At 30.8% G+C, this 26523-nt stretch overlaps 1 protein-coding gene and 2 pseudogenes across 2 annotated transcripts in view; 1 reads left to right on the top strand and 2 right to left on the bottom strand.

Moving 5' to 3' along the window:
- EXOC6 (exocyst complex component 6) overlaps positions 1-26523 on the bottom strand; it is a 167726-nt gene that overhangs the window by 96739 nt on the left and 44464 nt on the right. Inside the window, exons 6-12 of one of the 2 annotated variants that reach the window (XM_025042301.1) lie at positions 17795-17999; positions 11686-11838; positions 9459-9527; positions 9205-9288; positions 4619-4665; positions 4376-4496; positions 2791-2862 (exon numbers count right to left, since the gene is read on the bottom strand). In XM_025042301.1, coding sequence (XP_024898069.1) covers positions 2791-2862; positions 4376-4496; positions 4619-4665; positions 9205-9288; positions 9459-9527; positions 11686-11838; positions 17795-17999 — 751 coding nt within the window. Of the gene's footprint in view, positions 1-2790; positions 2863-4375; positions 4497-4618; positions 4666-9204; positions 9289-9458; positions 9528-11676; positions 11839-17794; positions 18000-26523 lie in introns of both variants that reach the window. The other variant, XM_025042300.1, reaches the window with a different exon arrangement.
- On the top strand, positions 3172-3290 carry LOC112474145 (annotated as a pseudogene).
- Positions 17394-17512, bottom strand: LOC112474143 (annotated as a pseudogene).

Genomic DNA, 26523 nt, shown 5'->3' on the forward strand with positions numbered 1-26523 from the left:
TCCTCCCTTTCCAAATAAAACAAGTGTTTTTCCAATTTCCTGTCTCTGTTAATAGTTCTATGGTCGATCCAGTTTATCAGGAAAAAAACCTTGAATATCTTCTAAATGGCCCCTCTCTGAAACCTCTAATCAGTCACCAAATTCTTTTGATTTCACTTCCTTCACAAATCTTTCAAATATATCATTCTCTCCATCAATTACTAACTTTCTTTCTTCCAGAAATATTCCCAGTTTTATTTCAGTTCTTTTCTTGCCTAGACCGCTGTAAGAGCCTCCTAAACTGAAATTTCAACTGTCTGTCTCTTTCAACTCGATCTATTGCCCAGACTCTCAAAATTATCATTTAAAAGTGCAAATCTGATCATGACATTCTCCTGGTTAAAAACTATAGAAAGCTTTAGTAGACTTGCTACAATCTGGGTCAAATTACCTTATCAGTTTCAATACCACTATTTGCCCTTCTTCGCTCACACCCATATGCTAGTTTCTAATGCCATCAAGTTGCTCAACCAGTCTCATGCTTATAACATACCTCTATCTATAGTTTACACATGCTATTTTCTCTGCCATTAATGCTCCTTCCTCCATATCTACTTGCTGAACTCATCCATCAAAATCCAGCTTACATTTCACCATTCCGAACAGTTTTTTACAACTCCTGAAATCAAAGTTAGTCATTCTATCCTCTGTAAGCTCAAAGCTCTTTAATATACTGCTCTAATAGTATGACATATTATAAATCTCATATTTACAACTAAACTGTGAATTTCTTGAATTCAGGGACTTTTATGTCCTTACTGTCTTATTGATTTTTAAGTCTCTATTACTGTATACATCATCTAGCTGCCAGGATATAGTGGGTGCTCAAAAATGTGAGTGAATGAATCAAAAAATGTTTACTTTTGATTTGTTCAATAGGCAAAAAGCAGAACTATAAATATGGTGGTGTTACTTTTTTACTTTATTGTTTAATCAGCTTTGTTTTAAATAATAAAATAATGACATTTTAAAAAGAAAAGTTTCCTTCGGATGGCAAAGTGCCAGTTTTAAACTAAATATTATACAATATTCTTTAATAAGTTTTTATGAAAAGACCCTCTCAAATTCTTCAATTAATAGGTATAACTTGAAAAGCCAGCATTTATTAATTCAGATCCACCTAATACTCAGCCTGTCAATATTTAATAAAATGAAAACACTGCAGGATTTCTGATTAAGTAGAGAGGACTGGTTTGTCTTTCTCAATCTTATTTAAAAGCTGTAAGATTAGAAAGGTATATTTACAAAAGTTTATGCACCCTTCCCTATTACTTTTTTAATGCCTCTATTACCTAACTATTAATCAATTACTCTTCCAGTCTCTGGAAAGTTCCTTGGAACCCTATCAAATACTCTAGATTCAGAGTAGTAAAGCTTTAAGTCATTAAGGATAGCAAAACTCCCTGAAGTTACTTTGAGATAGGCCTAAAAAGTTAAGGCAGTCTCCAATAAAACTTACCACAAGTTTTTTCTTTCTTTTTCTTTTTTTGCAGAAAGATCAGTATTACATGTAAATTAGTCAAACATTTTATAAAAACAAGAAAATCCTTATTTTTCTGGTCTTATAGTATAAGCCACACAAATAATAAAGATAAAAAGCAATAAAATAATTTACTAAAGGAGCTTGTGGAATCGCCTTAGGTTAATAATGGAGTGGACAATTATTACTTTAGGACAAAAAGATTCTTGTGATGAAGTAAATAGTTTAAATTAGCATATTTTATGAATACTTTAGAATAAGTTAGCATATTTTATGAAACTATAAATCTAACAGATGTTATAAAGGAAAAAAAATTCAAGGGTCAAATATATTGGGAAAATGCTGCATAATCATCTTCCTTTTGGAGACTTATGGTATAAATTTGCTCTGAGGAAGGCTTTCAGTGGAGAAATCTGCTTTATTTCACTTACCATTTCCCAAATGTTTTTTACCACAGAACTCTTATTGAAGTAACATCTATTATCATACTTTATAAAATGCTAGTTTATATTTCATGAAACATTACAACCATAAAAATTCCATAAATTTAAACATGAAAACAAAAAGCAATCAAATCCTTTATTATCTGTGATCAAGGAGAAGGGACAAGCTTAAAACTTTGATACTGAAATCACAAAGGCATTGAGTTTTTAGATAATTCAGTTTTAATTTTATTTTTTAAAAAAACTCAAAGTAAAGTGATTTGCTCATAGTCATAGCACACCTGAAATTAGAAAGGAAATGAGTGGATACAGCTTTCAAACTACGTGTTTTCATAATTATCATCACATTTAAAACTCAAAACAATTCTGAAAACTAGTGATAACCGTGTTTTCACAAATGAGGATCTAAAGTTTGGAAAAGCTGTAGACATAATTAGTCAAAAGAAGTAGAACAAAATTTGGTGTCTAAGTGACTCCCAGGGCCCACGATCATTGTCCTAAGGCAGAAATTGTATCTTCTAATTTCTAGTTCAGGGTTCTTTCCATTACACCATGTACATTTTTTTTTAACTACAAAAATACTTTATTCCAATGGAATGACCAATATTTAAAAAAAGGTAATATTCCCTGAGCTCTGTCCAAGCTTCATGATAAGGAAGGAAGTGGTATACAAAGTCTTAGGTAATAGGGGATACCAATACATAAGTAAACATTTGGTTACTACTTATTTATTACCAATAATTCACAATAAAATAAATGAACATGGTCTATTATTTTGTATATCTTTAAGTGCTTAAAATAGCCATTAATTGTTAGAGTATCACCCACCTGCAAAGTATCTGCAAATATTACAATGAGATTCTTCAGCTCCAGAACAAGATCAGGATCAGTGCAATAAGACTGAGAGGAGGGGTGAGGGAGGGTAGGTGTAGAGGTGGAAACACAAACAAAAACCAGAGTCATTTGGTTAAAAACTAAGAAATAAAACCTGAAATTTTTTCCTTTAATCTGCCAGACTCACGATAAATTTTAAATCTTGGTTATTAGTTAGATCCACCAGTTAGACCCATTAGTTAGTTGGCTTCCTCTATTCAGTAAAAATTCTTAGGGAAAATCATAAAATGTCATATCTAAAGTATCTGTATTATATGAAAAATTTTTTTGCTACAATTTATGCACACTAAGCTTTGGTTAAAGCAATGATGCTTTGTCTATGGCCATGCCACCCTGAACGTGCCTGATCTCATCTAATCTCGGAAGCTAAGCAGGATCGAGCCTGGTTAGTACTTGGATGGGAGACCACCTAGGAAAATCAGGTGCTGTAGGTGCTTTACAACAAATTAATTAATTAATTAATTGATTGATTAAAGATTAAAAATAAATTAATTAATTAAAGCAATGATGCTTACGTTTCTAATAGTTATTTTAAAATGAAAAGGATGGATTATATATAGACAACATATTTTGTTTTCAATCATTTACCTACTCTCTTATAAAAGAGACACAAATATATTATTTCTTCCAATATAAGAATGACAATTTAAGTCTTAAATCTTACATATTTAGAGCTGGTCTGCACATAAACCATGATAAAACATTGCTCTTTATTAATATGTTATAAAAAGTTGTAGTTAACTGGATAATGTATTAATAATCTACATTCCTGATGAACAAAAACATAGTGCATTTATAACATAAATATCATATAAACTAATAATCCTTCAAAACATTTTCAATCTCTATTCTCCATAATAAAATTATAAATCAAAGATTACAAAATTTTAAGTATGGAGAGATTTTACTGAAGATAAACTACTAAAACTGTCCTAAGAAAAAGTCTACACTGAGCAATCGTTAATTTTAGTAGTCTTTATAACACTAACATATTTATTATTTCCACAAAAGGCATATTACAAAAACATTTCATCATTTTACTTCTATTCATAAAAATATCTCATATGAAAGTTAATTATTCAAATGTGTTCTAATTTTGACAACTGCATATTTAAAATAAATTAGTAACTATTACTGCAAACAAATTATGAACAACGAAGAATACATTCTATTGAGTTTTAATGGTGGAGTTTATTTTGAAAGCAAAGAATTTGGAATGATAATTAAAAACCCTTTCTTAATGGTGTTTTTCAGTGATCTAATGAAGTGTCAGTTGAGACTAATGAGACCAGCTTAATTCTTCATTTTCTATAATGCTGGACTAAACTTGTCTTGGGAAGCCCAAGTCAGTTGCAAAATCACAGCCCAATATCACCAAACAAAACTTGACATTATTATTTCCAAATCCAAGCAATAACAAAACTATGCAGAATGAAGTAGTTTCCTTCTGATATCATGCAAATCAAAGTTCTTAAAGTAAATGAATTAAAAATTTAGTAACATAAATTGTCTCACTTACTGAGTGAGCTCTAAGGACAGCAATTATCTTTGAGAGGGCCATGTTCCAAAGTTCATCGGTGTATGCCCTGGTTACTAATCCTTGGGTCACATGTAAAATGTGATCTTCCACCACAAAGAACCTAAAAACAGTAATTACCAACATAACGTGTGTTAAAAAAAATTAAAACCCAAATGGGAAATAATTAGTTCTGACATTTAACATAATATAAAAATAGTAGTTATTTCCATACTAGATACATACCCTACAATTTGAGTGAAATATCTTCTATAGCCATCAACTGTTTCATGCTTTAAATGAAAAATAAAAATCAATTGAAACCAATACATACCAATAACATAAAAGTAAGTTCCAAGTCACTACAACATTTATTAACAAATATTTATTGAGAGCCTACTATATACTGCATCCATTTTTAAGGCACCAAGGATATACTGATTAATAACAAAAAGTCCTTACCCTCATTAAATTTATATTCAAAAGGAGACAGACAATAAACAAGTTAAAAAGTAAATATGACTTCGGAACCCCTCTCCCAGCAGTTAATTCAAGCCATCATCTTTCACTTGGGATATTACATCAATTTCCTCCCTAGTCTCCCCAGCTTTTGGGCTTGCTCCCTACAGTCTATTTTCCAGATAGCTGCCAGAATGATACTTTTCAAATACTAATCGGGTCATATATTGTCTGCTAAAAACTTTCCAATGACTTTTCATCTGATTCACAATAAAAGTCAAACTCTTTGCAAATGGTCTACAATTGCCCTATTGCTTATAATTTTAACAAAAGTCATACAGAAAAATATTTGATCATTTGAATTTCATTCATAAAAATTTATTACATGAAGTATTTCATTATTTCAATTAAGTTCAAATGTTATATTTTGCATATTTCAAAAAATGTGATCAAAGTTTTCAAACATCTAGAGTTTTCGTCGAGTTGGGGGAAAGATTATTATTACATTTCAGTTTACGAATACTATGATAAAAGAATGTAGTCTATACAGGCATCAGATGTTTCATATAGCTTGATACTTGCTTGTTAGTTACATTTTATAATGTTCCATTGTGCTTGAGAGAATGTTTCTACAGTTGTTGAAATAGAATTCTATATAGTTTATTAGCTCGAGCCTATTATGTTCTGTATTCTTACTGATATTCTATTTGGTTTATAAGATATTAACATGTTTAAAAATCTACTATGCTATTTATCCTTTTAGTTGTGGCACTTTTGCTTTAAACATTTTGAGTCAATGTTACCAAGTGCTTACAGCTTTAACTTACCATTTCTTATCAACTCTGAGACATGAATATTTTACTTTTTATTAGTCTAGCTTTTCTGTATCATATGAAAGTATATACTCTTGTTCTACTCTTTTAGTGGTTACACCAGAAATCATATTATACATACTTAAGTGATCAAACTCTAAATTTAATCAATATTTTTATTCTTCTTCTGGACGATTCAGAAACTGTAGTTTCACTTCATTAATTTCCATCTCATTCTAATGTTTATGCTATTGTGTGTATTTTAATCCTATCTAGTTTTAAAGTTCAAGATATTTTATTATTTTCTACAATCAATATAAATTTACTCACTTATTTACACTTTCTTTGACATTCATTCCTTCTAGCATCTCGTATCTTCCACTTGGCATGACTTTTTCTCTGAAGTAGATTCTTCAGAATTTCCTTAGTAAGGGTGTCTTAGTAGAAAACTCTCATTTGGCCTGAAAATGTCTATCTTTACCCTTGTTTTACTGGATATAGAATCCTAGGTTGACAGTTATTTTCCTTCAGCACTGAAAATATTCCATTGTCTCATTTATCTGTAAATAACTTCTCTTTGGGTACTTTTTAAGGTCTTCTCTTTATCTTTGTTTTTAAAGTCAAGTTTATTGATGTATAATTTACATACAGTAAAATTAACCCTTATTACATATAGAGTCCAATGAGTTTTGACAGATGTAGACATTTATGTAACCACCACCAAAATTAAGATATAGAACCTTTCCTTCTCATAAAAAAGATCTCTTATGCCCCTTTGTAGTTAATCACCTGTCCAATCCCAGCCCTTGGCCACTGATCCCATTCTGTCCCATAGTTCTGCCTTTTCAAAAATGTAATATAACATAAATCATACTATATATAACACTGTGATATCTAATTTTTTTTACTTAGAATAATACCTTTAAAATTTATCCATATTACTGCATTTATCAGTTCCTTTTCTACTGTTGAGTAATATTCCATTACATGGATGTATGACAATTTATTTATCTATTCACTAGTTCATAGACATTTGGGATATTTCCAGTTTGGGGCACTTATGAAGTAAACGAGAGTTCCAGTTGTTCCACATCCTCATCAGCACCTGCTATTATCATTCTTTTAAATTTTAGCCATTCTAGTAGGAATGTAGTGATATCATTGTGGTTTTAACTTGCATTTCCCTAATGAAAATGATTTTGAACATTTTTTATGTACATGTGTGTCATATCTTTGTATATGCATATTTGTAAATCTTTAGTAAAATATCCATTTGGATCTTTCATTCATTAGTTTACATTTAATTATTTAGTTATTCAAGTCCTTCATATATTCTGGGTATAACCCCATTATCAGATATATTTTTGCAAATATATTCTCCCTGTATCTGGTCTTTTAATTTTCTTGACAATGCTTTTTGAAGTTTCTCATTTAGATGTTCAACTTATCGATTCTTTCTTTTACAGTTCATACTTTTTGTATCTCACCTAAGAAAATAATGACCCTAACCCAAGGTCACAAAGACGTTAACCTTTGTTTTTTCTAAAGTTTTAGCTCTTACATTTTGGTCCATGATCCATTTTTTGAATTGGTGAATGAGGTAAGAGTCAATTTTCGTTTTTTGTATATGGCTAATTTAATTCTCTTGTAGTCAGAAGACATACTTTGCATGATTTCAAGTCTCTTATATTTGTTGAGATGTATTGGATAGCCCAGAATATGGTCAATTTCAGTGAACCTTCCACATGTACTTGAAAAGCATGTGTGTTCTTCTGTTTTGGGTGGAGCATTCAATAAATGTCGATTGATCAAGTTGGTTGGTAATGTTTTTCAGGTCTTCTATTTTCTGCCTTTCATGTTCCAAAGTTTCGGTGTAATGTCTTTACGAGAGCATTCCTTTTTATTTAATCTACTTGGAATTCCTTGGGCTTGACTCTGTAGATTCCTATATCTCATCTGTCCTGGACAATTCTCAGCTATTATGCTCTCAAATACTCCTCTGTTTCATTTGTTCTGTCTTCTCTTTCTGAAACTCCAACTAGAAATATGTTGAACCTTCTCTCTGTTATCCCCTCATTCTACCGTATTTTTATCGCTTTGTCTCTCTATGATACCTTCTACATAATTGCTTCAGATCAACTAAGAGAATTCGTCAACTGTTAAACCTATCATAAAATTTTTAATTTTGGTTAATATATATTTAATTTCTAGGTCTTCTACTTGATTTTCTTCATGTTTCTTGGTCATTCTTTATAGTTTCTTGCTCCCTAACTATATCAGCAAGTTTGCCTTTTAGATCTTTAAATATTTTAAATAGTGTTATTTTATATTCTTTGGCTAACAGAAAAAATATTGAAAGTCTTAGGATTTATTTCTGTTGTCAATATTCCTAACGATTCTCACTTGTTTGGTAATTATTTTTTACTGTAAAAATTGCTTATTTTCCTTGAAATTTTTACTACGGATGTTCTTTAACCCTGGTATGAAGGTTCAGAGAAGATCTGCATTTGCTTCTACTAGGCACTTGGAGGCAATATCAGCATGGAACCACTTTAACCTAAATTTTCAATTTGAGATTTTTTTGACTATCCAACTAGAATAAATTTTGGTTGTAAACACATGTCAGGAACTGTTTGTTATAAATTCTGAGATTTTCTGTTGTTGTTGGTCACTCAGTACCAAGATTTGACATCAGCAATTTTCTTAAAGAGTATTCAGCAGAAGGAATAAAGAGGTTTTGGTAGATGATTTTATCTCTAGGTCATTGTAATAATGGGGCTATAATACTTTGGAGTCTCAGCTTTCTTTACAAGAGAAACAATCTCTTATCACCTACTTTGGGTGGCTCTGGGCTTGGCCCTCTGTACCCCCATGTCCTTGAAACTCATGCTTTCCCTTTCAGCAAATGCCCCTAGGATAAAAGCTACATTTAGTGTTTCATTAAACTTATCACAATTTCTGCCTTCTCTTAAGTTTTCCTGTTTTGTTTGTTTTATAGTCAGATATATTGAGATATAAATTACGTACAATAAAATTCACTCTTTTTCATGTTTCTATGAGTTTTCACAAACACATCTAGTCATGTAACTATCCTCAAAACCAACATATAGAATACATCCATATTCATTTAGTTTTTGTCCTCTATTTACCAGATCCTTAGTCCATTTAAAAAAGACTTCAAATATTTTTTTAAAATGTTGTACCCAGAATCTTAGTTGGTTTTCTCAGTGGGACAATTAATCAAGGTACAGAGTCCACCATGATGTCAGAAACTAATTATCATCCTCCGATACCTTCATGTATTTACTTGTTTATCTTTTCATTTATTTACTATTTTATTTGTTTAATGTATATTTCTCTAATAGAATGTAAGTTTATGAGAGAAGGGACTTATCTGCTGTGTTCACTGTTACACCCTTAGCACCTAAATCACATACTGGAAATAGTAGGTGTTCAATAAATATTTATAGTTGAATGAATAGTGATGCAAGCTCTGAAGAAATTAAAGCAGGGTAAGGGAATAATAAGTGACAACATAATTCAAAATTTTCATATACCTACCATATTTGACTGGGGTTGCAGTACCAGTCTTGCTTGTTTCTTTCTTTGTTTTCGGTAATAATTTTCAAATGTTTCCTCATCACCCTAAAATGAAATCAGCAGAGTATTGAAAACACACACACACACACACACACACACACACACACACACACACACACACACACACGATACTTACCAAAACAGAATAAATGTGCAAACATCACACACACACACACACACACACACACACACACACACACACACACGATACTTACCAAAACAGAATAAATGTGCAAACATTGGTAAACAGGGGAAAAATCAACAAGGTCTTGAACTGTTAAGACCTGAAAAATAAAACCACTTTTTAAAAATTATAGGTCAAACTAACAATCCACTGTTGAATAACAGTAAGTTAAAGATAGACAAGTTTCATGGACTCCATGTTATAACATTTATTACCTATAAAAAGCATACGATATAAACACAATGCCTTTTTGTTTTGGCATTTGTTCAGCAGTTCATTCTTCTTATATCTATCATTATTGGCTGTTTTAGATAAGGTAATAAAGAAGGGAGACTATATATTTGACATGCGTTGTAGATTATCAGAAAATTGCTATAGATAACTAGATACATCACTATTGCGTTTGGTAAAGATGATGCATAGATTTATGGTTTAGCTATAAACAAAGTTCCTACTCTTATGTAGCTATGTCATATGATTTACCATTACTTCATCAAATTGAAGACATAATCACTATTACTTTATGGAACACTAACAAAGAAAAAAACACTACCACTTGAAACTCATATCATCAATTTTAAGATGTATCCCAATTCTAAGATGTGATATTTTAAAAACTGCACCTCAGAAACACATTTCCATGCTCATAAGTCTCCAGAGTGGACTTAAAATATTTTTATTATACTGTTATTAGGGAAAATTATAGAAACAAAATATAGTAATAAAAAAATAGATCCAAAAGAAAAAGGAACAACCAAGTTCTTCTAAGAGTATGAATTTGGATGTAGGGCATGATAATAATGTTCTTAGTAGTTAACAATGTGCAAAACAGACTATGGAAAATTCAGGCAAGAAGACTAAATAGTCCATTTTCACCATTCTGAATTTCGAGGGAGAAGAGAATATAGAAATTTCCTGAATATTGATTAAGAAAGGTAGATTTCAAAACCATTTATTTAATTTCAAGGGATTAATCAGGACAAACTAATTCCACATTAGGAAGATATTAAACTAAGGCTGTTCATTTGTGCTCATTACAATACCAGACATCTTCTGCATATACATACATATATGTATAAACACACACATATACATATAAAACACACACATATTTATATATACACACACAGACATAAATACATATATAGATGGTCTCTGACTTCTGATGGTCTGCCTTTACCATGATGCGAAAGCAATAAACATAATAAATTACATGAGATATTCAACACTTTATAATATTTTGTGTTAGATAATTTTGCTCAACTGTAGGGTAAGTAAGTGTTCTGAGCATGTTTAATGTAGGCTAGACTAAGCTATGACATTCGGTAGGTTAGGTGTATTAAATGCATTTTCTACTTTCAATATTTTCAACTACAATGGGTTTATCAAGATGTTAACACCACCATCGAGGAGCATCTGTTGTTTCACTCATCCTCAGGCATATAGTAGATATGTACATACTATACTTTTCTCCCAACCACAGAGAAGACCATAAACAAATATTCATATGGTTTTTTTTATCAATCAATTACAATTTCCTACTATGCCCCAACTAAGTCCTTAGGAAAAGAATTTAAAATCTCATTGACAAGGCAAAATTTATAAACAGTTGGGAATAACTAGGCTCCTTATGGTATTAACTAAATTCAAAAGGAATTCTAAAGAAAGGATAAAAAGTAGGCACAACAGAAGATTCCGTGGAAAGAATAAAAGAACTAATAGGACTAGGAATGAATTTGAATACAGAGGATAACAGAATGTACATATTTAAGGATAATTTCAAGGTTTCTAGACTATTAAGGCTTTTTTAAGAAATAAAAAACTTTAATCATATTAGAATTATTTTGTAATATCTCAGTTCCAATTAAAAAAAAGAAAGATAGGCTCACAAGAATTAGTCTAAATGGCAAGGGCAAGCCATCATGAAATTAAATGTTTGCCACAGATAATTAAAATGTAAATGATTACTACAAAAATAAATAGTTAGATTTGTACTTTTACTGCAAATTATGGAAGAACAACTAGGTTCAACTATGATTTACAAATATAATCTACATATAATCCTATAATCCTGTTTATCCGTCAATTATGCAGTCTAATATTTCAGATGATTTTACTGCCCTAATAATTCATTATTGATCTACATAAATTCAATTTGCACACAGGAAGACTGAGAATCACACAGACATATATTACAACTCAAAAGAAAAAATTCATCAAAAGAAAGACGAAGAGAGAGAAAAACTAACTCTCATCACCTCCTCTTCATTTTCATCCTCTTCCTCAAATGTATGTTTCAATACAATTTCATTCCTTCCTCCTGGAATGCTATCATTATTATAAATCTTCTTCACAAATTTTAGATTATTTTGCTTCTGCAGAACAACACTGAAGGTTTTCTGTTGTTGTGCCTATTTTGGAAAAATAAAAATTCAGATTATTTCAAAATTTATTATGATCAAAATTGGTTCAAGAAATTGTTCATGTTTTCGTACTTTTTTATTATCTGTTGGTGTAGAATCTAGAGTGATGTCCTATTTTTAATTTATGATTTGTGACCTCTCTCTTCTTTTTTGAATGGTCTTACAGAGGTTTATAATTTTATTTAGTAAGACTCAGACCCAACTTTTGACTTTGTTGATCCTCCCTATTTTATTTTGTTTTCTATCATGTTGATTTCTATTCTTACCATAATTATTTCCTCCCACTTTCTCTTTTCTAAATTTTATTTTATTTTTGTAAGAACACAAGATGAGATCTAGCCTCTCAACAAAATTTTAAGTGTACATACATTATTATGTATTAACATATTAATATATTTATAATACATTGTTGTAAACTATAGGTACAATGTTGTATAGTAGACCTCTAGAGCTTATTCACCTTGCTTAACTGAAACTTCATGCTTGTTGATTAGTAACATAAGTTTCCCTCTCCTTCTAGCCCCTGGCAAGCACCATGCCGCTCTTGAGTGACTATCTTAGATTATTTTCCTTTTTAAAGGCTGGATAGTATTCTGCTGTATGTACATATCACATTTTTTAATCCATTCATCTGGCAATAGACATTTAGGTTGTTTCCATATCTTGGATATTGTGAATAATGCTGCAATGACCATGGGAGTGCTAATATTGCTCTGAAATTCTGAATTCAATTCTTTTGGATAAATACCCAGTAGTGGATTTCTGGATCCATATGATAGTTCTATTTTGGCTTCTTGAGGAACCTCCATACTGTTTTCCATACCAGATACACCATTTTGCATCCCTACCAACTGTGCGCAAGGGTTCCAATTTCTCCACATTCTTGCCAACACCTATCGTTTTTTGGGTTTTTTTTTTGTTGTTTTGTTTTGTTTTGTTTTTGCTATAACTATCCTGACAGGTGCAAGGTGACATTCTATTGTGATTTTGTTTTACATTTCCCTGATGGTTAGTGATATTGAACATTCTGTTATACAACCACTGGCCATTTGTATGCCTTCTTTAAGAAATGTCTATTCAAGTCCTTAACCCATGTTTTAATCAGGTGATTAGTTTTTTTTTACTACTGAGTTGTTAAGAGTTCCTTACATATTTTAGAGATTAATCCCTAATTAGATATATACTTTGCAAGTATTTTCTCCCATTCGGTAGGTTGCCTTTTCACTCTGTTGATTGTTTCACTTGCTGTGCAAAAGCATTTTAGTTTAATTCCACTTTTTTCTGTCAATGGCTTTTAATGTCATATCCTTCTAATTTCTTTGAATTTAATTTCCAGTTTCAGGCTTTATTTCCTAATTTGTAAATTTAAGGCTATTAATTTCCCTTAAACACAACTTTTGTTGCATCCTACAAGTTTTGAGATGTTATATTTTCATTATAATTCAATTCAAAAAGTTTTCTGGTTTCAACTGAGTTTCTTTGACCCATGAATTATTTAGAAGTTTATGTCTTAATTTCCAAACATACAGGGATTTTCTACTTATCTATTTATTACTAATTTATGGAATAATTCTAATATGTCCTGAGAAAATAGTCTGTATTATTTCAGTCATTCACAGTTTACTAACAGGTGCTCTATGAACCAAAATGTAATTAATTTTGGTAAATGTTCCTAAAAATATGTATACATTCTGAAATACAGTGTTATATCTGTCAATTAGGTCTGGGTTGTTAATCATATTATTTAAAAGGATTATATCCTTACTGATTCGTCTACTGGTTCTAATGGTTACTGAGAAGAGTGTATTAAAATCTCCCATTGTTTGTCAAGTTGTCTATTTATCTTTTTAATTCTGGCAATTTTTGCTTTATATATTTTGAGGCCGTGGTACTGAATGGAAACAAATTTAAAATTGTTTATTTTCATGATAAAGTGATACTTCTCCCTATGAAATGTACCTCTTTTTCTTATTACTAATGCTTATTGTCTTAAAGCCCACTTTGATATTAATATACAAACATCAGATTTCTTTTGGTTAATGTTTGCATGATACATCTTTTCCATCCTTTTCTTTGACTCTTTCTATGTGTTTATATATAAAGTATGTCTCCTGTAAGTAGCATGATTTAATAGTTTTTAAAACCCATATTAATTCCTTCCCAACTTATCTGTGGTTGTTTTCTTGCATTATTAACTCTACATATATGGAAACCCCATAAGATGTTTTTGTTTTACACAGCAAATGTACATGTAATTTTACTGAAAACAGTTGTCCTTTCTATTTTCTTCTTGTATTTCTGGGCTTCTAACTGAGATCATTTCCTTGATATCTGAAAACACTAATATTTCTTCTAAATTAAATCTGCTAGGCATAAATTCTCCAGGTTTTTGTTTATCTGAAAAATATCTGTATTTCACCTCCATTTCTAAAAGATATTTTTGTTGAGTACAGAATTCTAGGTTGACATATAGTAAGATTCATCAGCACTTCAGATACATTATTTCACTCTTGGTTTCCATCAATTCTGCTGAGAAGTTAGCTATTGATTAGTATTATTATTGTTCTTTTGAAGGTAACATTATTTTTCCTCTGGCTGATTTTAAGATTTTTCTTCTTTTCTTTAATTTTCACCATTTTATGATTACAGTCAGGCCTCAAATAGAGTCATAAGAACTCAACTTGTGTATCTATCAATTAGCCCTACGGTGAAATCGGCTTTATTACACATTGCTTCACTTAAGTCATAGAACCTATCAACAACATAGAGTGAGGACTCACTGTATATGCTCAAGTACAAATTTTTGTTATTTCTCCTGCTCAGAATTTACAGAACTTTTTGAATCTGTGGTTTCAAGTTCCATTCATGCTTTTTATGCCCTATTCTTTCTCTTCTTTCCTTCCAGGACTATAATTACACATATGTTAAACCATTTCACTTTATCCCACATCTTTAAATTCCTTCCTGTACTCGCCATGCTTTTGTCTGTCTGAGTTTCAATTTGGATATTCCTCTGACTAGTTTCTGGTTCAAACAAAACACAATTTTTCTTATCAGATCTTAAGGACTCTAGTTCCCACTATTAAAACAAACAAACAAACAAACAAAAACACTCTAGCCTCTCAATTCCGTGGGGGAAACTTTCTAAAGGAGAAATCATAAAGAAAAAAATCCCTATAGACAGATAATTAGGAAAGGTTTCTGTATGAAAGATTAGTGTTTAAGGTGCAGAAGTAGGCAGCTTGATACTTTTTAAAAGAAAAGAGTGTTGGTAAACCAGGAAGAGTCCATTCCTTTCCAACAGGAAATTCTCGTAAACCTCAAATCTTAGGGTCCATGATTTTGTGGACTGCCTAAGTAGAAAGATCCCAAACTGATCTATGAAAAACTGTTTAGAGAAGATAAGTTTAATAATGAAACTTAATTTAAATGCACAATGAAACATGAACTTTAAACTACTGTTCACATCCTCATACTGAAAAACCTTACCAAGTAATTATGTTTTTTATCCTCATGGCACTCACAGAATTCCTTGCTGAAAAGGTAGGAGAAAAAGTATTGAAAACACTGTGATATCAAAAGCAAGAATATAATATTGACGAGCTCTCCAATGGGGGACAAACACGCACTAATCAGAGGCAGTCAGTCAGAAGGACTTAGGATCATGAGAAGTAATGGGAGGTGCTGAAGGAAGGATCAGTGGCCCCCCTGATTCCCATTTTATCAAAAAATTTATCAGTCCTATTAAAATCGTGAAGTGTCAATAGTGGAGACAAAACATGATCAGAGAGAAACAGGAATTCCACAATCTATTCTACATTAACAGTAGGGTAATATTTGATCTTTTGGCTCTACTTAGCTCTCCATTCCTGGGGCTGTCCTCTCAGGTAATCATAGTCTCCAGATTCAGAATCTCTGGATTCTTCTTCTAAACTGTGGCTTCAAATATTCTCTTAAATTTTCTTAGTCTTTATCTTTTCTAAGCTATAAATCTTATGTTTGTACTCTAACACACTGAACTACACTTCTACCATTTCTGTTCCTATACTATCACCCACAACTGACCATATTCCTATCATTCTAATGGTAGGGAAAATGGCCTCAGACCTAACTTCCATAGAAAATAGAGGTAATAAGTTTGGCTTAAGTTCTGTTTTGTAGTTTCTGTTTATTTACTGAAATAAAGATATTTTTGTCAAACAAGTATTTAACTAATCTGAACAAAAGATACTACCAAAAACAATTTGAAAATCAAATCTGCTACAGCCCACCTACAGATAAGCAACAGTAAACCACAAATGAAGAAGACAATCAAGTTGATCCTGGTAAAGAATTTTGAAAATCGATACATCCTCAAAGTAAACAACATATCCAACAGAGCAAATTAACATAAAACATAACATTGTGCAAAGCCAAAACAAATAGAAATATAATAGATGTTATCTGATTTATAATCTTTTGAAAAGTTAAAATAGGGAGAAAGTTCATATATTGAATTTTATTTTCTTCTGATGTGAAAATAGTCTGATATAGGCATATTTCTTTAATTAGAAAAATATTAAAGCTTCCCTAAAGTAGTTTGTAATACTTGAGTAAAAACTCATGAATTAGAAAGCATGTTGAACATACTGTGATTATTGAGTTTTAACAGCTAACTCTTAGAAAATTTAATTAAATTATAATCATTTTAAAACTTTTTATTATTGAAAATTAAAAAAACAAGATAAACAGATTAATATAATGCACTCCCAAGTACTCATCATCTATCTTCAACAGTATTTATACATTCTTGTTTCATCTATATCTTTACTCACTCCACACACGATTATTTTTTACAATTTTCTTTCAGATAAGATTTATATATATTAAAATGTACAGATATAAACTATACAATTTTGACAAGTGACTACACTTTTATTATGGTAAAGAACATTTTCATATCCCCAGAAAGTCCCTTTGTGTCCCTTCCTAGGTAATCTCACTACCAAGAGGCAACAACTGCTCTGATTTTTTCACCTTAAATTACTTTTGCCTGCTTCAGAACTACATATAAATGGAATCATAATGTGTGTTTTTTTGTATCCAGCTTCTGTAGCTCAGCGTAATGTCTGGGAGACTTATATATGTTGTTGCACATATCAGAAATCTATTCCTTTTTATTGCTAAGTAATATTCCACTTTATGAGTATAGTACAATTTGTTTATCTATTCTCCTTTTGCTGTCCATTTCGGTGGTTTCCAGTTTTTAGCCAACTGTGAACAAAGCTACTATGAACATCATGAGGATATGTTTTCATTTCTCATTGGTAAATATATAGGAAAGAAAATGCTGACTCAAAAGGTAAGTACTCTAACTTTATAACTGCCAAATATTTTCCCATTTGTCTTTTTTATTATTAAGCTGTAGGTGTTGTTAATTCAAGAAAAAAAAATTTGTTTTAAAAGGAGAACAATTTAGAAACTTAGCATAAAAGGGCTGCCTCCATTCAGCTAATTTTATTTATTTATTTATTTATATTATTTATATTATTATTTTTTTTTAACACCTACAGCATCTAGTATTCCTAGGCAGTCTCCCATCCAAGTACTAACCAGGCCCAACCCTGCTTAGCTTCCAAGATCAGATAAGATCAGGCACATTCAGGGTGGCATGGCCGTAGACTGTTCAGCTAATTTTATACCAAATTTTACTGCTGGCAAAAATTAATGTAATACCGCATAGTTGGGGAACGTTGCCAAGGAATCAGCTGGTGAGTCAAGATATAAGGAATCACTGTAAACAAAGAAAATGCTGATAAAGTCCATTCTAAATAAAAGTCAGGAAAGAAAAGGGTAAAACAAAACAAAAATAAGCATTTTATGTAAGTACAAGTAAATTTTGGATATATTCTATAACCCAGATTATTAAATAATATCAAATTACAATTCTCTTTTTTAATCTCACCTGTTTCATTGCTGTTTCACCTATTTTGTCAGAATGTTTTCGAATGCTTTCCAGAAAGTCCTTGAGATCAGACATGGAGATTCCTTTAATATCCTCACGGAGTTTAGGAAGATTTTCTATCATTAGCTGACAAAACCGATATTGACTGACCCGGGGAAAATACACATTCTCTAATTGTTCCATAGTTTTTAAAGCAGAATAATACCTGTGAGAAGTTAAAAAGAAAATTCTATAAAAAGTTCTTATTACATTAATTTTACAAGTAATTCCAAATAATTAATCTGTCCAATACTCCCATCAAAAAGGTCACAGTTATAGTTAAAATAACTAAAATTAACATTTATTTCTATTTACTAAGTACAAACTATAAACCACATGAACAAGATACAAGCTGAAAATTCATGGCTTACACTAACATACAACTTTCTTATTTCATTTCATCTAAAACTATAACATCACAACATTATCATAGTCATCACAATACCTAAATGTATATGTACAATAACTCTAAATTTTTTAATCAGAATATTCAGTTATTTGACATGTGATTTCATCCCATCCACACACCATTGCCATCAAAAAAGTAGACAGGTTAGATTTAATTTAAATTAAATTAAAAATATATTAAGAAACTTTAAAACAATTTTTACACTATTCAAGACTACTAAAAATAATACTGTCACCAAAACCAAGTAAAAAATGACAGAGAGTTATTTTTTCAATTCAACAGATATTTACTAAATGCCTATTGCTTATAAGGCACTGGTGACATGATGGGTATGTAGCAATTAGTAAAGCATAGCCTGTGTCCTAGAGAAACTGACATATGCTTTCATACGCATACTTCAATTTTCTCTAGATTTCTATGAAGCAGATGTCTATGGCAGACATTACTATTAATCTATAGATGAGAAAACTGAAGCACGAAGAAACTACATATAATTTGATCAAGATACTATAATTAATTGGTAGTAGGACTGAGATTTTCCAAAACTGTAAGTATTCTACAATAATATTCACCACTAAAGTCCATGTAAGAGTAGGTAGAAGAATTATTTTAAGCAATACTCTACGTCTTCCCATTGAATTGGATATTAAAATGAGAAAAGGCATTATCTAAAAAACAACAAATATAGAAGTAAATTAAAAAGACAAAGTTGAAAAGCTATTTAAAGATATTTATTTTCTAGCCTATATTCTCAAAGACAGAGTATATTTTGTAAATTGTCACAAAATTGTACCGTTAATTTAAAAATGACACCTAAATTTTATCTTGGTTATTTAAAATCACTATAATTGTCATAATATAAACAAATAACATATACATTTGATCAGAAATTAACATACTTAGGTGATGGTATGGGTGGGGAGATAGCATTACAATGATTTTGATAATACCTAAGACATAGATTTAGATAATGTGAAATAATGAATATCTTTTCTGAGTAAAATAACATTTTAGATATAATAGATTAGTCAAGAGTCAAAGTATATTATTTGATCCTGGCCTATATTTCCTGACTTGATTTAAATTAGGTATACCCCAAAAGTATTCTCTCTACAATAAGTATGCTTTCTGAAAATTCATGGTAATATCTATAATATATTTGAAATCCTAAGTGATAGAGGCTCAATGCAAAGTATTACCAGTAGTTTTTATGACAAACCACAGATGGAATCAACTGACTTTATAACACAACTGTGCCTTCCTTCATGCTGCTCATCTCTCACTTCCCATCCTGTGCTTCCCTCTGTCACTGAGGCATGAGACACCACAAGACCTTCCAAGCACCCCCACACACACAACCCAGAAATGTGAGCAGTTAATCCTAGTGAGTTAAACCCTTAAGTAATGAGAAAAGAAAAAGAGAATATTAATTCTACTTCCCTCTTCCTGGATGAAATGTTCTGATTTCCAATAGTTAATATAAACTTCCAAAAGTTCTTTGAAATTGATCAATATTAAGCACTGGCTAACTCAAAAACTCAACCTTGCTCTCCCACGTTCCCTGTCTCATTTCTCCTTCCCTCAATCCTGCTTCTCAGCTTCCCTGGGATTAAACTCCTTAATGCAGTAAAATATAAAGTTATATACATCAGGCATTTCTCTAGGAGGCCCAGGGTAACACACACATGAAGTTTATAATCTTAGGCCAAGAGCAGAAGCCAGAGACCAGACCTGAGACCCTTTGTAAAATTTAGCCACAAATTAAGCTTTATCTGTTTTGAAATTAAGAAAAGTTTGTAAAATATATTACCATTTATCTTTTGGTATACATGATGCTGCATTTAAAAAATGGTAATATTAATCTATAATCACTGAAAAAATATAAAAACTATAACAAGAAAGTTAGAGGTACCTATTATCTGATGCTGCCATTCAGTAATTGCCTCAGTAACATTTGGCCACATTTATATCCAATCATGTATCTACAACATTTCCAGTTCAGTATGCTCATATCTTATTTAACAACACATCATGGAATTTATCTTTAACTAAAATTATCTGGAAACATTATTATCCTATTTGTAAGTCTATTATAATTATATAATGATGTTTTAATTGTCAGGATTTTTAAGCCTCTGATTTTTTTATTTTTTATAAACAATATTACAGTAAATTCCCCGCTATGTTAAACCTCTGTCAAGTTGTCCATTTTTATAAACATGAGACACTTCAAAAAATTTGTGTGTCATCTGGTATATGGAAAATATGTGAGTATTCTAATGATTCCATGGCCCACAAGGTACAAATTATGCCAGTGTTCTTACTTCGTTTGCCTTCTGTTGAGCATTTCCAATTCACTAAAGTTTATCCTACCATAGAAGTGGTAACTTCAGTTTCTACTAAGTCTTTTGAAATACAATGCCCTGCATATAAGAAAAAATTACAAGATATATGAATATGCAGAAAAATTGAACCATAGTTTTTTAAAAAGTCAATGAAAGCATATATAAATGGCCTAGATCTGGGAATTTGACAAAAACTTTAAAATAACTATTATATATGTTACAGAATCCAGAAGAAAAGGTTGTTAATATGCATGAAGATATGGGTAATTTCAGCAAAGAAACAAATTACATAAAGAATCAAACAAAAATGATTAAAACAAAAAAGTCTGATATCAGAATGAAGAATTCATTCAATAGGTTTAATGGCAGGCTAGACATAGGTGAAGAAATGATTCATGAATATGAAAACAGCTAAAACAGAAGTTATGCAAACTGAAATACATGCATACGCAAAGAATAAAAAAAGGAGTAGTGTCTAAAATTAGTAGAAACATGCTCAGTAAATTTGAAGATAGGTCTAAAAAATTGAAAGCACAAAAAGAAAAAATGGAGAAATGAATTTCTGGATATTATGGAACAATATTAAATGATCAAAGACATAAATGGAGTTCCAGAAAAAAAAGAGAAAATATTGGCGAACAAGAAATATTTTAACAGCCAAAAAATTCTAAAATTGATGAAACCCACAGATCCAATAAGCTAAACAAACCTCAAACAATATAACTATGAGAAAATCACACCTAAGCATATCATAACCTTATAAAAACAAAAGACAAAGAGATCACTTCGCAAGTTATAGAAATGTCCTAACCACTATACTATACACTTGAAACTAATATAATATTGAACTGTAATTGAACTGTAATTGAAAAATAACAAACAGAAAAGGAAGGAAGGAAGGGAGGGAGGGAAGGAGGGAGAGAGGGAGGGAGGGAGGGAGGAGGAAGGAAGGAAAAGCAGTCACGGAAATGTAAAGTACAGCATACAGAATATAGACAATAATATTGTAATAACTATGTATGGTGTCAGATGAGTATTAGACTTATTGGAGTGATCACTTTGTAAGTTATAAAAATGTCTATTAATTATGTTGTACATCTGAAACTAATGTAATATCGTAAGACAACTGCAATTAAAACATAAATTATTTTAAAAAAAGAGAAAAATCTTAAGTCACCATAGAAAAAATGGCCTAATACAAATATTTTAACACTGATAAGAATAATAGAACTTCTCAAAAGAAATAATGGAAGGTAGAAAGTAATAAACATAATATTTAAAGTGCTGGAGGAGGGGACCCCTGACAATCTAGAATTCCACATCCAGTAAAATTATTGTTCAAAAATGGAAGTAAAATAAACACATTTCCAGATAGACAAAAGCAAAAAAAATTTCTTCAGAAGACAGATGTGTACTACAGTAAATACTAAACAAAGTTTATCATACAGTTATAACAGACAGAAGCCTGAATCTGCAAAAAGAAAAAAAGAGAAACAGAAAGGAAAAATTGGTTAAGTATAAAAGAATCTGTTTTACTAATGATTTCATGTGTGTGTGTATTTGCATGTGTGTGTGTATACATATATACAGTCCCTGACTTACGATGGTTTAACTTACAATTTTTTGACTTCACGATGGTGCAAAAATAATACACATTGAGTACAAATCGTACTTCAAACATTGAATTTTGATCTTTTCCCAGTCTAGTGATATGCAATATGATACTCTCTCATGATGCTGGACAGAGGCAGCAAGCTGCAGATCTCAGCCAGCCAAACAATCACCAGGGTAAACAACTGATACGCTACAGTGAACTTTGTTGCCAGCATTTTTTGAATATTGTGTTTTGTGATTTTGCATCCCATCATGTCTATGAAATGCCTATCTGTATCTCCTGCTTCTGGTAGGAAAAAATGAAAGGCGAATACTTTTGAGATAAAACTCAAGATAATTGCCTAACTGTAGGCTAATGTGAGTGTCTCAATCATGTTTAACATAAGCTAAGCTTGGTTATGATATGTGGTAGGTTAAGTGTATTAAATGTGTTTTTGACTTACAATATTTTCAACTCACAATGAGTTTATGGAGATGTAACCTCATCAGAAGCTGAGGAGCATCTGTAGCTTATTAACATTTACAAGTAAAAAATATCTGAAAACAAGAGCACGATAGGTAAGATGACAATAAATACAATTGTACTATTACAAGCTTCTCATATTGTTGATGAAATATAGTAATATTTGAAAGTGCACTATGATAAATTAAACATGCATACTGTACTCTAGAGTAGCCACTATAAACTAAGATGTATACCTAGTAAGTGAAAGAGATAAAAAATATATATTTTTTAATATATACATAAGATGTATACCTAGTAAGTGAAAGAGATAAAAAATATATATTAAAAACATTCAACTTTAAAAAAGAAAAAAAAAGGACATTAAGAACCAAAAATAGATGAGACAAATAGAAAACAAACAGCAAGATGATGAATTTAAAATCAACCACGATAATAATTATATTAAATGTAAATGTTCTAAAAACTTCATGTTCAAAATAGAGATGACCACTGGATAAAAAAGTAAGACCCAATTATATGCTGTTAAAAGAAAAAAAACACTTTAAACATAAAGACTGAGGTTAAAAGTAAAAATATGTCGAAGATATACTATGCAAATACTAAATATAAGTATGCAGCAATAACTATAATGACTATGTAAATATCAGGCAAAATAGAATTCAGGACACGGAATATTACTAAACATAAAGAAGGGCACTTCATAATGATGAAGGGTTATTAAAAATAAAAAATCATAAATGCAATGAATAGAACTTTGAAATATATGAAGCAAACTTTAAATAACTAAAGGGAAAACAGACAAACCCATGACAGCTGAAAACTTAATACCTCCTCATCATTGATAGAACTGGCCAACAAAAAAGCACTATGGATATAGAAAATCTGAACTGCACTAACAACTAACATGACCTAATTGCTATTACTAGAATACTAAAGCCAATTACAGTTACAGAATATATAGTTTCTATAAATACACATGAAATATTCACAAGATACATAATATGCTAGGCCACTAGATAAGTTTCAATAAATATCAAAGGACTGAACTCATACACAGTATGTTCACTGGCCCAACAGTATTAAACTAGAAATTAAAATTAAATTATAATATATCTAAAGAATTCCTCAAATATCTAAAAATTAAACAACACACTTGTAAACAACCCAAGTTAAAAAACTAACAAGAAAAATTAGAAACTATTTGAAACAAATAATAAGATCCTAAGATTTCAAAAATTGTGGGATGCAACTTAAGGCAGTGCTGAGGAAAATGTGTAACTTTAAATGCTTACGATAAAAAAGAGGAAGAAAGGCACATAAAATCACTTTTCTAAATTTCTCCTTTATAGAGATAGAAAAAGAACAAATTAAATCTCAAATATAAAAATAAAAATAAAAATAGAAATCAAATAGAAAAAAAGAGGAAATAAATTCAAATGTCAGATCTTAGAAAATATCCATAAAATTGATAAGCCTCTTGCCAGACAAATTAAGGGGGGGAAAAAAGAGAAGACACAAATTACTAAACTTAGGAGTAAAAAGTATATATATTACTACAGTTCTATAGACATTAAAAGGATAACAGGACAAATATTGCCAATAAATTCAACGACTTAGGTTAAAGTGGTCTAAGTCCTTGAAGAAACATAAAATATGTTTCTCTAAAAAAAATAAAAAGTCTTAATAGCTCAACATCTATTAAGGTAATGGGATTCCTATAAAAATTTTACCAACCTGCCTTTGTCAAGAAGAACAGAGCACTCTGGGCTTATTTCAAACTAGTTACTTTTTTTTCTCTCTTTGCTGGTATTTTTCTGTGATCTTCACCTTGAGAATCTGGTAGAACTCCTAAAGATAAAACTCACAAAAATGTGAAGGCCTTTCTAAGGCTAGGCCCCCAGGAGTTTTTATCTCTCAAGCTACTATACACTCAATCACCTTTAAGTGTTCCTTTAAGCTACTATATGCCCAATCACCTTTAATGCAGGTGCCAGTAGTGTATTCTGCTCTCAATAAACTTTGATAGTATATTCTTGCCTGTCTCTCCAGATTTAGGGGCAGCAATTTGCCATGTGACCTCGGTTCTCTAATGGATCCAAAGAAAGATTTTTAATTTCCAGTTTGTTTATCTTTTTTCTTGTTGTAAAGACAGTGGTGATGACTTCAAAGTTCTTTACATGTCAGACCACAAACCAGAAGTTCCTTATTTTAAATTTTTGTTATATTTAATTTATAGACATATTTTATATATTGTTATAAGTCCTGTCAGGAAACATACTGCATATGTTTTTTTCCTAGTCTGTAGTTTCCTTTCAATTTTCTTAAGTGTGCTTTGATGAGCAGAAACTTTTAATATGAAGTCCAATTTATCAATTTTTTATAGTACCTTTCTCTGACACTTCTAAAAAATATCTTTGCTTACCCCAGGATTGTGAAGATATCATCTTATATTCTTTTCTAAAAACTCTATGATTTTAGGTGGATTAAAAAAACATGACTCAACTATATATCATCTAAAAGAAACCACTTTAAAGACAGAGAGATAAAAAGTAGAGGGATGGGAAAAGATACACCATGCTAACATTAATCAAAAGAAAGTTGGAATAGCTATATTAATTTCATATAAAGCAGATGTTAAAGCAAAAAAAAATTACGAGGGATAGAGAATTACATGATAATAAAATGGTCAATCAAGAAGATATAACAATCCTTAATGTGTTATGTGCCTAACAACAGAGCATCAAAATATGTGATGCAAAATTTAATAGAACTGCAAGCTGAGACAAATTCACAATTATAGTTGTAGACTCCAGTACCCTTGTAACAGTAATTGACAGATCTAGCAGGCAGAAATTCAGTAAGGCTATAACTGAATTTCACAGTACCATCAATCAACTGAATCTGACATTTATAGACTACAACAAAAGCAGAATACATATTCTGTTCAAGTTCACATAGAACATTCCCCAATATAGACCATATTCTGGGCCATAAAACACATCTTAACAAATTTAAAAGAATAGAAATCATACAAAGCTAACATCATATTTAGTGGTGAGAAACAAGATGCTTTTCCCCATGAGATCAGAAACAAAGCAATGATGTTCCCTCTCACCACTGGTATTCAACATTATACTGGAAGTCATAGCTAATGCATTCAGACAAGAAAATAAAATAAAAGTATTCATAATAGGAGGAAAGAAATATGTGTCTGCAGACAATATGACTGTCTATGTAGAAAATCCCAAAAACTTGACAAAAATATTCTCAGAACTAATAAGTGATTATAGCAAAGTTGCAGAATACAAGGTTAACATACCAAAGTCAACTGTCTTCCTATAAACTAGCAAAAAACAACCAGAATTTGGAATTAAAAACAATATAATTTACCTTAGCATCAAAAAATAAAATACTTACATATAAATCTAATCAAATATGTACAACATCTATATGAAGAAAACCACAAAACTCAGATGAAATAAAAGAAAATGTAAATAAATGGAGAGATATTACATGTTTGTGGACAGGAAGGCTCAATATTGCCAAAATGTCAGTTCTTCCCAACTTGATCAATAGATTCAACACGATCTCAATAAAAATCCAGCAAGTTATTTTGTGGACTTCAACAAACTGATTCTAAAATTTATACGAAAAGGCAAAAGGCTCAGAATGGCCAACACAGTATTAAAGAAGAACAAAGTTGAAAGACTGATACTACCCAACTTCAAGACTTACTATAAAGCCACAGTAATCATCAGAGTGTGGTACTAGTAAAAGGACTGACAAATGGATCAATGGAACAAAATAGAAAGTACAGAAATAGACAACCCCCCGCCCAAGAATATAGTCTACTGAT

Source organism: Pteropus alecto, unplaced genomic scaffold (genome assembly GCF_000325575.1).
Source record: "Pteropus alecto unplaced genomic scaffold, ASM32557v1 scaffold88, whole genome shotgun sequence".
NCBI classification, from domain to species: domain Eukaryota; kingdom Metazoa; phylum Chordata; class Mammalia; order Chiroptera; family Pteropodidae; genus Pteropus; species Pteropus alecto.